Consider the following 14,690-nt stretch of genomic DNA (forward strand, 5'->3'; position numbering starts at 1 on the left):
GACGAAATATGACGTAGGGTATGACGCGTCGTGACGTAGTTGAGTTGACAATCAGCCATCCTAAGGGGTACCAGTTTGGTAATAGTATAGATTGATTCATCCGCCAGATGCATTGACTTGTCGTTTTTTCAAGAGTTTGACTATCATCCAGACCTGACTTATTACTTGATGTTCCTGACTTGTCATTTGACGGACCTGACTTATCACTTGACGTTCCTGACTTGTCAATTGACGGACCTGACTTATCACTTGACGTTCCTGACTTGTCAATTGACAGACCTGACTTATCACTTGACGCTCCTGACTTGTCAATTGACGGACCTGACTTATCACTTGACGTTCCTGACTTGTCAATTGACGGACCTGACTTATCACTTGACGCTCCTGACTTGTCATTTGATGTACCTGACTTGTCACTTGATGTACCTGACTTATCACTTGACGAGTTCGACTTTTGACGTGGATTACGCTCCATACAACAGTATTATTTCAGCTTTGATTGAGTCCGTCGGGTGTCTTCGGATCTGAGGCTATCTGACGCTGAATATGACGCTGAATATGACGCTACCTGAATCTGAATCTGAATCTGACGCCAACTTTATACTCGTAGTGCATTGGATAGTTTCCATGGCAGGAGGGAGAATGGCTAATTTTTGGAACAGCTAAAACAGGTCACGTGACACTAGTGGCGCGAAAACTGCACGTCCTGTGACAAAAGCAGTTGACAGGCTTCTTTCGGACATACAGCTGTGACTTCTGAAGAAAAATATATATAAACCATGGATGTCGCCGATCAACGTACAGGTACGACTCAAGTCAAAGATGACTTAGCCGACAGATGCCAGAAGCTTTTTCAGGATTTTTTGGAAGAGTAAGTATTTTGCTTGCTTCGCTATGACGGAAGTTTCTGTCAACCTGCATTGTTGTTCCGTTCATTTAAATGACCTACCTCGTGGTTTCTTATCGAGTCGTGGACATAGACGTTCTAACGAGGTCTGTTCATTAAAATATATTGTATTGTTTCAATGTTGAATCTTTCAGTACTCATTCAAAGTATGTGCATTGTGGCATACTTTGTTGTAAATATTTGTTGTGATTAGATTGTGTGCCAATCCTTGACACTTCCAAAGCTGTTGTGTTGTTCTTTTTAGTAAATTTACATTTTCATTTTTCAAAACATGTCAAAGAATCAACCTAGTGTATTATGAATTAAAAGGTGTAAATGAATGTATGTATGTATGTATGTATGTATGTATGTATGTATGTATGTATGTATGTATGTATGTATGTATCTGTGTGTGTGTGTGTGTACATACATACATACATACATACATACATACACATGTATGTATGTATGTATGTATGTATGTATGTATGTATATATGTATGTATCTCTATCTATCTATCTATCAGCATTATGTGTGTGACTGTATGTATTTATATAATTATTATCACTTGTACAAATATATGTAATATTAATGCATACACACACACACACACACACACACACACACACAAGCAGCAACGTCTCTGAATTTTTGTCTTCTCTCTGATTTTCAAACTAGGGAAGTGTTATAGAAATTACTGTTTAATAACAATATAACATCAAAGTAACACATTACTAGATAATCAATTTACTACACCTATTAGTGTAGGAATACTGTAGGTAACTTGTATCCACAAATCATATTGTCTTGTACAAATTCTAATCTCTGATCCATACTGTGTAAATGTGCTACAAATGAAATCCCTTGGCAGCATTCTCCATCCTTCATGTGTGCTCTAGTTGTTGATAAGGTGGGGAAAAAAATTGTGTTTCCGATAACACAGCCTCAGAAAATAGGGTAGGTAGATCAGGATTTTAGTTTTTGTATTTATCTTTTTTATTGTTATTTTTGAAAAATATTGCTTTGACCCCAAAACAAAGGAAATGTCAGCCAGAATACCCCTTCTGTCATGGTTCGATGAAATATATACAGACATACCTGGGGAAAGAAGTACATGATTCTTGTCTTTTAAATTTTTGCTATAAATGTAAAAAAAAGTTAAGGGTCAGCGGCTTATTGGAAACACACAACTTTTTTTATTTTGCCTAACTTGTGATGTTATTGCACAGATTCAAAGTTGATGGAGAAGTGAAGTATCTGTCTGATGTCCAAGAATTGATTCGTCCTGAAAGAAATACTCTAGCTATCAGTTTTGAAGATGTACAGAATCACAACCAACAACTAGCTACTACCATACAAGAAGAATACTACAGGTAAAAAAGTTGTAAAATGTTACATTTGTATATAGTTTGGCAGGGATGCAGCTGAGTTTGAAAGGACTCTGGAGGTGGTAAAGCATGAAAACCAGGTGGACTCATACATCAGCCAAATGACAGAAGTATACATATTTGTTGAAACAAAAAGAATTAAAAAATTTGAAATAGACAGCAAAACATTACAGGTTTTGCCTGCTACTGTCCCATGTCGTCATCCGTGCTTGATTGTATTAAAATTTAAGTATAAAGTTTTATGGGACCCATTTTTTGAATGAATTGTACATCAGTGTGTCCTGTAAGCCATCCTGCTATTAATGTAAATATATTTATTGTAGCACATAAAAAATCTGGCAAAGTGGCAACTTACGATGTATCAGGTGTATTTTAATTTGGTGAACAGTGCAAGTGGAAATTAGACACTACTTGTAAATAATTTGTCTGGTCAAAACCGTCAGCTTTTTCTAAAGTATTAATAGCAATTTCATATATTTAACAGGTGTATTTTTCCCCCAAGTTTTATTATAGAATTTAATGTACTGTTCCATAAAATTATTTAGTTTGCAAGTTTACAGTAATACCTTATCACCAAAAAAAAACCTGTTACAGTTAAAATAATATTAAACTACATGTATTACATTATAATTTATTTTATTTAAGTATAAAATTTGCAATGTTCTTTTTTCTTTTTTCAGGGTTTATCCATTCCTTTGTCGTGCACTTTGTAACTTTGCTAGAGATTGTGGACAGGTACCACCAAACAAGGAGTTTTATGTTGCTTTTGAAGAAGTACCAACAAGGCATAAGTAAGTAAAGATGTTTACATTAAAGTGGCCATATGGATCGAAGGTTTCAAAGGTTTAGATAGGATTATTCTTTTCTTCAGAACAAACTCAAGTTTTTCTATAGCTCTACAAGACAACTGTTTTTTGCCAAAAGTTTTATCCTATAAATCTGAACTGACAATGATTGGTTGATATATGATTTTATGTATGTAGTACCTGTTAAAGCTTAGTCACATATGGTCAAACAGCAAGTTCAGGACAGTCATATCAGACTTGTACATTTTGTAAGTCAGAATGGATTCAGAACACATTCACTGACATCGGTATCATAGCCTGGGATTGGACTTGTTTCACGGCACTTTGCATGTTTCCATAGTTACAGTAGCGTTTGGCCATCAAACTATCTCCATCTTGACTCTTGTGTTTTTCCGGTTATATTAACACGGACAATGTACCATTTTTGTGAACAGATCATTTCTGTCTTATTTCTGAATATTTGCTATTATTTATTTGACAGAGTTCGTGAACTGACGACCGCTAAGATTGGTACATTGATTCGCATCAGTGGACAGGTAGTACGGACACACCCTGTACACCCTGAACTTGTCAGTGGTACGTTTGTTTGTCTTGACTGCCAGTCTGTTGTCAAAGATGTGGAGCAACAATTTAAATACACTCAGGTTAGTAAACTGTTTTTTCAGTTCCTTCACTAATGTTTCTCAAAACTTGCAGCTAACTTCATCGCATGGCTTCTGCAATCAGCTGATGACACTGCCACCTAGTGGTCAGTTTCAGTTAGTGAAGTTGTGAAGATGATCATGTGCAAATGTATAAGTCATCCGATTACACACTTGTATGCTGGGGGTGGGGTCCCAGGCTATGAAAACGTAGTCACTAACTATGGACTCTCCAACAAACTCTTTGTTTATAAGGAGAAATTTACATGATTTACGAAAGAGTTTTTCCCCAAAGTGAACTCTGGCATCATACAAATAAGTTTTATATGATAAAGAGCTTACATAGTGATGAAGGCCTGTGTTTGTCATCAAACAAAAAGCACACAATTCAGGCATTTGTATCTAATGTAGTGGTGGATAATCATCAGTAACTAAATCTTGAAGGCGGCAGATGAAACAATTAGTAAATCCTGAAGAAGGCAGAAGTGACATTGCCAAAATGTAGACATGAAATAAAGTAATGTGAATGTGCATCAATGAACATTATTCTAACTATAACTTTTTTTTGCAATCGTATTTAATTCTATTCCAATATGTATCTTTTTATTGTTGTTTATTATTTTTTAGCCCACGATATGTCGGAATCCAGTGTGTGCCAACAGATCTCGGTTTATGCTGGATGTCAACAAATCACGCTTTGTAGATTTCCAAAAAGTGCGTATCCAGGAGACACAAGCAGAGTTACCAAGGGGAAGCATACCAAGGAGGTTGGTTTTCATGTTTTCATGAAGTCTTAGTATTATAATTATCCATGTAAAGGCCCAAGCTTGTTTATGAGCCCATCTCATATTTTGACCTGTCGTTTTCTATCTATATTCTGTGAGAATGGGATTGTTTGAACTACACTTACTATAATTAAACTACCACTCACTAAATAACTTGGCAAATTAAGTGTCATGAAATTATGTCTTATTTTGCCTGCTTAATTTTTCACAGCGTTGAAGTCATTTTGCGAGCGGAGGCAGTTGAAATACCACAAGCTGGTGACAAGTGTGATTTCACAGGAACTCTGATCGTTGTGCCAGATGTATCACAAATGTCAGTGCCAGGTAGGTAAACTTATTTCTCTTGTGACTTTCCGGTACAGTCTAGCACAATGTTACCTGCCTGTTAGCCAAAATGTGATAGAGGAGAAATATTTCATTCTTCATCCCCCAAAAACTTTAATTGATTAGAACATATTCCAGGAACGTAATATGTTCAACATGAATGTATATTGTACAATGAGTAACACTAAAGTAAAACACTTTCTCTATGTGATACACTACACTCGTGTTATAGCATTCATATAAAGTGTAAAAGTATACTGTTTCAATTGGTTTATTTACAAGCCTAGCATGTGGCCTTTCTAATGTGGTCATTTAACAAATGAAACAGTATACTTTTACACTTGGTGTAGATGCTATAAACGATTGTGGTGCATACAGAAAACAATTTGGTGTTATGGGTTGTATAGCACTTTCACACTTTCAAATGTGTGAAATATAACTTGAGAAATTAGTTGTGAAGCCTTTGTATGTCAAGATATCGTTGATAGATTTGGATTACAAAAAGAACAAAATAAATTGGGAAAAAGAAATATGGTTGTCATATGGCTAATAACAAAACAAGTTGTTGACTTTTATCTATGTTTACTATGTATCGATAAACTATTTACAGGTGCCCGTGCTGAGACTTCTGCTAAGGTCAGAGGTAATGATACCTATGAAGCAGAAGGAGTGCGTGGCTTAAAAGCTCTAGGTGTTCGTGACCTCAATTATCGACTTGCTTATCTTGCCTGTAATGTGGAGCCAACTAATCCTAAGGTAAGGTATTTGTGTATAGTAAGATACAAATTGTGTTTGATTGGATTATTCATTGTTTATTTGTTGACGTTTGGTGGTAAGGACATACAATTGAATTGTTTGAAAGGATACATGGGAGTTGGTTGATTGTGTGAAATGGGAGTGTGTTAAAAAAATATGGGTCATAAGAAACATAGAATTAAAGTGGCCATATGGATGGGGATTGGGTATTTATTTTGGATTTTTAGTTTACAAAAGCAATTTTATTATGGCTTCCTACTTTAAAAATGAATGTGAGACAACATATGTCAAGTCCTTGTTTGTAACTCAATAAATGTCGAAGGCTTGATAAATTTATAATTGTGAAAATCAAAAAATAAATTATTTACTGTTTGATGGTAAAGAAATCCAAGAATTTCACGAAGAACTAACATGTGTTGATGGATTTGTTGTGTATTTGTTTACAGTTTGGTGGTAAGGATATGAGGGGAGATGACTTGACTGCTGAAAGTATCAAAAAACAAATGACAGAGCAAGAATGGCAGAAAGTTTATGAGATGAGTCGAGATAAAAACTTGTATCATAATTTGATACAAAGTCTCTTTCCAACCATTCATGGTGAGTTTAATAATCTTGATACAAAGTCTCTTGCCAACCATTCATGGTGAGTTAATCTTGATACAAGGTCTCTTGCCAACCATTCATGGTGGGTTTTATAAGCTTGACACAAAGTCTCTTCCAACCATTCATGGTGAGTTAATCTTGATACAAAGTCTCTTGCCAACCATTCATGGTGAGTTTAATAATCTTGATATAAAGTCTCTTCCAACCATTCATGGTGAGTTAAGCTTGATACAAAGTCTCTTTCCAACCATTAATGTTGAGTTAATCTTGATACAAAGTCTCTTGCCAACTATTCATGGTGGGTTAATCTTGATACAAAGTCTCTTGCCAACCATTCATCGTGAAGTACACTTGATACAGTCTTTCCAACCATTCATGGTGAATTAATCTTGATACAAGTTTAATAACTCATTCTTTGTTATGAAATAGTTAGTGTAAATGATGTGATTATAAAATTTTTGCAACCAAAGAAATATAGCTTTTCTTTTCCAGTGCAGATACAAGTATGTTATATAATGTCAGTGAACTGATTCACGATGTAGAGCCATATTATTGAGATTTTATGTTACATGTTTTCATGTCAGTTTTTTTTTTTTGTAAATGAAGGCAATGATGAAGTAAAACGGGGTATTCTTTTGATGTTGTTTGGTGGTGTTCCCAAGACAACCCAAGAAGGTACCAGTCTCCGTGGTGATATCAATGTTTGTGTCATTGGTGATCCTAGTACAGCTAAGAGTCAGTTTCTCAAGTAAGTGAAAATTCTAAACAAATAGAATGGTCCTATTTTATCCCCATGGCTCCAATGATAAAGCGTTAGTAATCAAAGACCATGCAATTCAAAGATGTGGGTTTTAAAGGAAACACCACTGCGGGCAGTAAATACATTTTTTTAAAACTTTGGGTATCGGAGAGTTATTTTAGAATTTTATATCACTTGCATTATGCTTGATAGCCAAGAAACACTAGGTTGAAACTTGTTCCTCACTATTGTTCAATGGAGGAGCTTACCACGACAAGGACACATCGTCTCATGGGGCCATGGGAGTTGACACTAAGTACTTACAAGTCACACCTCTAGAATACACGGAAGCAAATGATTTATCATCATTTTGTCATTGTTTTGTCATACAGAGCTGTGGAAGAATTCAGTCCCCGTGCTGTGTACACCAGTGGTAAGGCTAGCAGTGCTGCTGGTTTGACTGCTGCTGTTGTAAAAGATGAGGAATCCTATGAGTTTGTCATTGAAGCTGGAGCTCTCATGCTGGCTGATAATGTAAGTAAGATTTTACATATTATGCAAAACTGTAAACTTGCTACCAAATGCCCTCTAGTGGCAGTGAGTGAGCAAGGCTTGGGGTTCTTCTCAAAAGCCCTTGATCCAGTAATGCTTTTGCATTTCTTGTTGTGTGAAATTGGTTACAAAATTTGACAGTTTGTGAATTTACTTACAATTAGTTGTGTTATATATAATCACAACAATCTGTAATCAGGAATGTCTCCCTGCCCCATCTGAAGATGTTCTATGTATATCTTGTTATTTATCCAGAGGAAACAAACTGAAACAAAAAAATGCTATAGTGAACATTCAGTTCCTCAGGAAACTTCTGAAGACAAGTTTATAGAGCAAGCACAGAACACCAAGGAAAGTTGATAGACTTCATTTTGTGCTAACATAATCAATTGTGTGACAACTACTAATCTTTGTATTTGTCCGTTTTCTAGGGTGTTTGTTGTATTGACGAGTTTGATAAGATGGACCTAAAGGACCAGGTAGCTATTCATGAAGCTATGGAACAACAGACAATCTCAATTACAAAGGCTGGAATTAAGGTAAGTAACAAACATGAAAGTTTTATTTAAATGACCCAGGTTTGTGTTTTACAGCCCATTGCAACCAATATGAAAGTGCACATGCTACACTACAAGATAGCAAGATTACAATTTGTATCAAACAAAGCCAGTGAACACTAATATGAAACAGGCTGTACGATGTGCTATAGTCTCATGAGAGTGCTGTTCACAAGCTGCTTTGGATTGGAATGCCATGTCATGTCGTTTTTGTATTTTACAACTTGCCATAGTATGATTATATGAAAAAACAAAAGGTTTTACAGTTTAGCCACTAGGAGTGCTCTTCATAAAATATGGGAAACTCAGATTTACCTGATTTTCTCTTTTTGTTACCAGGGTTCTAAAACCTTAGCAAAACTGTTATTAAATGTAATAAAAAATACTGGTAATTTACAACTTGTATGTAATTTGTTGATATTTGCAGGCCACCCTCAATGCCCGTACTTCCATCCTTGCTGCAGCCAATCCAGTAGGAGGGCGTTACGACAAATCCAAACCACTGAAGCAGAACATTAACCTGTCGGCTCCTATCATGTCAAGATTTGATTTGTTCTTTATATTAATTGATGAATGTAATGAGGTAGGTATAATCAATTTGTACTATGCACAAATCAAGTTGTATGTGTTCAAACAGAAAATATGGAGTTTATACCCTTGTAATTCTACGTTCTGACAACACCCCCACCTACATCATTAGTACCATGGCGTGGTGAAATGTTAGGTCAAAATGATCCGTTAATGTCTAAAATTAAGCCTGGACTGGTGTAATTATTGTGTTTTCCATTATTTTTTTTTGTTCCACTGCACTGTTGATATAATAGTGATGCGAGAACTGGTATCAAAACCCAGGTTTTTAAGTTTGTAAAGAACATCTATAATATATTACAAGTGTTATGATTTACAAACATCAGGGGCTACAAAGATATTGTAAAGTTGTAACATATTCCTGTGTGTTTATTTCCAGGTGACAGACTATGCCATTGCACGTCGTATCGTAGACTTGCATAGTCATAGTGAGGAGGCTGTAGACCGCAAATACTCTATTGAAGATATGCAGCGATATATGATGTTTGCCAGGCAGTTTAGACCAAAGGTAGCCAATAGTTTATTTAGTTCACCAGATCAAAATGAAAATATAGTAGGGCTTATAAAATACGCTCATGGAAAGTCCTGAAAAATGTGATGAACTCCTGGAAAATTGATTGACTGAGTGATTGATGTTACTGTCATAAAGTTTTGTTTACATGGGTGAGAAATGCAAAACAGAAGTGTTGATGAAATACAATGTATTTTGCTGGTCAATATTCCTGGAAAATTATCAAAGTTGATGTGAATACTCCTGGAAAACTGATGAAAAATTCCTGGAATTTTATTTGACTTTAAATGTATGAGCCCACCATGTACATGTACATGTACATAGAAATGAATTATCATCAGAATAGTATATCTGATGAGGGCCAGAGAAGTACATTTTGTAATTTGATGTTAACTAGTTTAAGTCTATGACCCTGACAAACTAAATATACAAGAAATGAATATGGAACAGCACAATAAATTTTTTTAATTTTTTAAATAGTGGTTGTAATGAATGAACTACTTATTGATATGAGAAAATGATTGTAGTAATATTTACATGTTGAATAAACAAATTATTGATAATAATGATTGAAAGAATACGGGAAATTATACACGTTTCCTACAAATTATGAAGGTATGCTTTTAAAGTTGCTTTGAATCTGTCTTTCATGTCGCTTGGTAGTGAATTCTAGTACCGAGTGACTGCATTATTGGATACCTAAACATGGTATGATGTGTTGAAACTCAAGGTGACATACATGTTGTATAGTGTGTACTCCAAGTCAATTTGATGCTTCACTGACATGCAGCAATTTCTAATTTGTCACATAATTGGAAACTAATTATGCTGATTTTTATGATTTAAATCAACAGATCAGTAAAGAGGCCCAGGATTTCATGGTTGAAGAGTATCGGCGTTTGCGACAACGCGATACCAATGGCGTGACACAGTCATCATGGCGTATTACTGTACGTCAGTTGGAGAGCATGATCAGATTGTCAGAATCAATGGCAAGAATGTACTGCCAAGATGAGGTAAATGAAAATTTTAATTCAATTTGATGAAATGAAAGAGAAATGATACCTTGTGGATTTGTAAACACTTAGAAGTTGAATGACATCAAAGATGTTGTTTTCGTTCATGTTTTTCATTCACCGTTTTTCTTTTGTTCATCGTCATAGGTACAACCCAAACACGTAAAAGAAGCATTCCGTCTCCTAAACAAGTCCATCATTCGAGTTGAAACACCCGTCATTAACTTCGAAGAGGAGGATGACCAACCCACAGAAGGTAAAAACAATAGACCTTTACATAAAGTAGCGCCCTCTAGTGACCAAATATTGAAATTGGATTGTCATGGGTGCATTTGGTATTTGTGATAATCATCATGTAGTCATAATCATAATTTTGAAAGTATATCATCAAAATTATGATTGATGACAATTTGTTTCAACTTAACTGACTTCCAATTTAATACTATATGTCTCGTATGTTTGACTTTGAATAATGGTTTCTATGGTAGATGAGGAGGAGGTTGAGATGGAAACAGAACAAGTGCAGGCGTCACCAGAGAAACAAGATGGTGAATCTACAAAGAAGGGACTAAGGATGACATTTGAAGAGTACAAGACTAAGAGTAATTTACTTATACTGTATATGAGGAAAAAAGAAGAGGAGTTAGAAGGTATGGCAAAACATTTCTTAACCACTAACATGTATGTACCGCAGATTTTTTCGACTCGTGTAGATATTTGATTCTTGACTTGTTTAAGTAATATGTTAAAGTTCGGCCCCGTCTGAGAACATATGTATGATTTTGGAGCCCAAATTTTCGACAACATAGTTTTCCAAGTTTCTGATTTCCAAATAAATTTTCGACTCATTGAAGGACATAGTTACCAAATTGCCAAATTCACATTTTCCTGAAACTTTTGACTCTCCTTTTCTAGCTGGATGTAGACTTTTTAACCCCTTATTTGTTAACTTCTTTAGCATTTGTGCTTGGAATTTGAGTTCACCAGTATATCTGTACCTATTATCCAGCCCCAATAACCAAGCCTATTATTAAATATTGGCAGTAATTACATGTAATCAGATAAAAACACCCTTGCCTTCAGTGGAAAATGGTATTAGCCCAACGGGCTCAGCTTGGAGGGGGCTATAGGAATGACCCATGTCTGTCTGTCTTTCCATCTGTCTGTCTGTCTGTCTGTCCGTCTTTCCATCTGTCTGTCTGTCTGTCTGTCTGTCCATCTGTGTGTGTTGATATTGACATTGAAAGCATGATAAATGACACCCATGATGTTTAGATGATGTCTTCATATTTACATACCTATGTTATTTTACCAGCATCTGATGAAGAATCTGGTGGTATTAGACGAAGTGCTCTAGTGGAGTGGTATCTCAAGGAGATGGAAAGTGATATCGAAACAGAAGAAGAACTAATCCAAGAGAAGACGAAGATTGAGAAAGTCATCGACAGACTGTCCCAACATGTAAGTGTATAATTATAACCTATCGATTGATTTCCCAACCTAATGATGTCATTGATTGTCCCAGGGTTTGAGTTTATAACACACTTTACTGAGTAAACATGTTTTGTACGAGGATTTTGTCCACTTTTGATTTTCTAGACATCAGGAAACTGGGAAAATGGGGCAAGTTTTCAGTGTGGTGACCAGTTAACTTCATGAATCCTACATAACAATTCAACTGCTTAGTATCCCCACAGTCACATAAAAGCTGCCGTCTGTCTGTCTGTCTGTCTGTCTGTCTGTCGCTCTGTTTCTCTTTCTCTCTCTCTCTCTCTCTGTGTGTCAGTCAGTCAGTCAGTCACTGTCTGTCTGTTTGTCTGTCTCTCTCAGTCTACTTGGTACATACATTCCATATGCAGCTTTGTATATCTTTGTCTTTTGTAAATCATGGAAGTGCATATAGATCTCTGATGCAAAGACACAAAGGGACCCCCCACCACTACCCATGAGTCCCATCTTCATGCAAATAAGTCAAACATGACATGGCAGTTGGAACAGGCAATGGATGTATGATCAACTGATTGCACAAATAGTAGTCTTGAGTCTTTTACATGTTACCTGTACATCTTTTTTATTATCTAGTTCTTAATGTATATTTACATATTAGTTTTGAATGTATATTTACATATTACCTGTACACATCTGTTTTAGGATCAAGTTTTGATTGAACTAGCCAGGACAGGACTGAAGAAGAGGAAAGGTGACGAGGAGTCAACGGAAGTGGTGGAGGAAGACGACCCTTACTTGGTTGTACATCCTAATTATGTACTAGATGATTAAAAGGATTTCATGATAACTCTGCACTAGCTGTAACTGGAACGTTTTTTGTTGCGTTTTTGATAAATATAATGATTTTACTTATAATATGGTACATCCTGAACAGTACTGAATCACCTGTGGATAAATGTACTAGTGTAGCTGTACTCATAATATCATACACCCTGAACATTATTGAATCACATGTGGATAAATGTATGTGTGTAGCTGTACTCATAATATCGTACACCCTGAACAGTATTGAATCACATGTGGATAAATGTATGTGTGTAGCTGTACTCATAATATTGTACAACCTGAACAGTATTGAATCACATGTGGATAAATGTACTAGTGTAGCTGTACTCATAATATCATACACCCTGAACAGTACTGAATCACATGTGGATAAATGTACTAGTGTAGCTGTACACATAATATGGTACAATAAATCTAATCCAATTATTTTTGGGTCCGCACCCTAAAATCAGTGTCTAATGCAACCACAATTTCAACCTGTTACTGTACTACTTCTTGATACGATCGACCCAAAATTGAAAATAAATAATAATCCAGTTATAGGTAGTGCAGCTTTAACTATGTATTCACTTATTTAATATGACTGTGGTGGCATCCTTAGTTTCGACAAGCCTTATTTAATATGACTGTGGCATCCTTAGTTTCAACAAGCCTTATTTAATATGACTGTGGCATCCATAGTTTCGACAAGCTAAGACAGACACAATCTAAAATTGTTATTGTGGCATGTGTTCTATAAATGAGCGATAGCAGTGCCTTAGTAGTAATACAACAAATACCATTATAATCACCCTGGAATCAGGATAATGTAAACACTGAAAGTAAAACACTGCCAAGTTCAGTCGTAATAAAATGGTCTATAGAATTGATCAAAATGAACTTCATACTCGAGGCAGGAATTTGGAATTCAACATGATGTCAGTGTAACTTGCATTACATCGATTCTTGTTTGTCATGTGAATTTGTACGGTTTTTTTTGTTTTTTTTTGAAAGGCTATGCTGTGTGTTTGAGATGAAAATTGTAGATATTGCAGAATATATTTAGTAAAGTTTGAGATACGAGTGAATATGCTATTAAATGTTTCCATGGCGTTAACAGAAAAATGTATATCCCGCTAGTCACTGGCTATAACAGATGTATACATTTGATAAATGAAACAAAAACATACAAAAATGTAGAGAGCAGTTACAACATACAATTGTATATTTTGTCCTTTTCATGTGTTATTCTTGAATAACCGGTATTGTAGAATATGACATTTTGATAAAAAAAAGTTCATCTATATTCTTACCTTTAGGCCAGGTATTTTGGTATTTACTAAATTGCTAGTATTGAATAGAATAGTGTTTTGGTGTTTGAAAGAATTATGTTTTCAAATTTTCCTGAAATAAAACAAAAGTACAAAATGAGTTTCAGCATGTACTTAATTGTGATGTGTATGTGTGTGATGATGAATGGTCATTGGGTCTATACTTAGGCGGTTAGGTTTGCCATGACAGGGCGCCCCCACACACAGGCCATTGAGGGCGCCCTCACACACAGGCCAAATCTCTTGACAAAGTGACAGATGTATCTTACAGTGTTTAGATTCACATGTGTAAGTGAAAATTGTTGAACAACAAATTGTGTTAACATCATGAGTTGACTAGAACTTGATATGAGACAGTCTCTTGTAAGTACACCATAATGATTTGTCTATTTGTTTGAAAAATTGGGATATTTCCCCTCATCTTTGTTTGACTGAATTGAAATTTCCCAATCGTTTAATTCACATTTTTTCCTTTTAGTCCACTATAATAAACCAAGTGTATAGTTATATATTGAAATAAAAGTGTTGTTATTCTGTATATGTCATTTAGCGGTTATCAAAATTCTGGCCATCTTGCCTTTAAATGAATTAGAGGGACTCAGATTTGGCAAAGTGAGGGCATCAAATTTGGTCAGGGCCATTGATCGATCATGTGGCAATGCATGAAGCTGTGTAAAATACAGAAAAGACACTTATTTAATAGCATTCCAGTAGTGGTTTGGCATGATTACTGGTAGTCTATAATACACGTACAATAATATTACAGTGAGAACAGCCTGGTAAATGAGTGGCACAGTAATGTATCTTCTGCACTCACTTCTGACTGCCCGAAGCAATTTGCAAAAAGCCCTCGCTCCTGTTCTCCAAACCATGAAATCTGTTATCTCTCTGACATATTCATATAAAAAGCAAACCATGATAACCATTCAGTA

The 14,690-nt window shown here is 35.5% G+C and overlaps 1 protein-coding gene across 1 annotated transcript; it reads left to right on the plus strand.

The window, feature by feature from the left end:
- The first annotated feature begins 67 nt into the window (after positions 1-67).
- Positions 68-13,839, plus strand: LOC144447528 (zygotic DNA replication licensing factor mcm6-B-like). The gene is made up of 18 exons (XM_078137576.1): positions 68-871; positions 2,117-2,260; positions 2,956-3,066; positions 3,563-3,725; positions 4,350-4,489; positions 4,719-4,831; positions 5,442-5,587; positions 6,034-6,184; positions 6,797-6,938; positions 7,322-7,463; positions 7,913-8,020; positions 8,466-8,621; positions 9,006-9,134; positions 9,992-10,153; positions 10,301-10,409; positions 10,642-10,803; positions 11,469-11,614; positions 12,305-13,839. The coding sequence occupies exons 1-18, from the start codon at positions 780-782 to the stop codon at positions 12,431-12,433; spliced, it is 2,445 nt and encodes an 814-aa protein (XP_077993702.1). The 5' UTR covers positions 68-779; the 3' UTR covers positions 12,434-13,839.
- Positions 13,840-14,690: the final 851 nt, after the last annotated feature.

Source organism: Glandiceps talaboti, chromosome 16, assembly GCF_964340395.1.
Source record: "Glandiceps talaboti chromosome 16, keGlaTala1.1, whole genome shotgun sequence".
Classification (NCBI taxonomy): domain Eukaryota; kingdom Metazoa; phylum Hemichordata; class Enteropneusta; family Spengelidae; genus Glandiceps; species Glandiceps talaboti.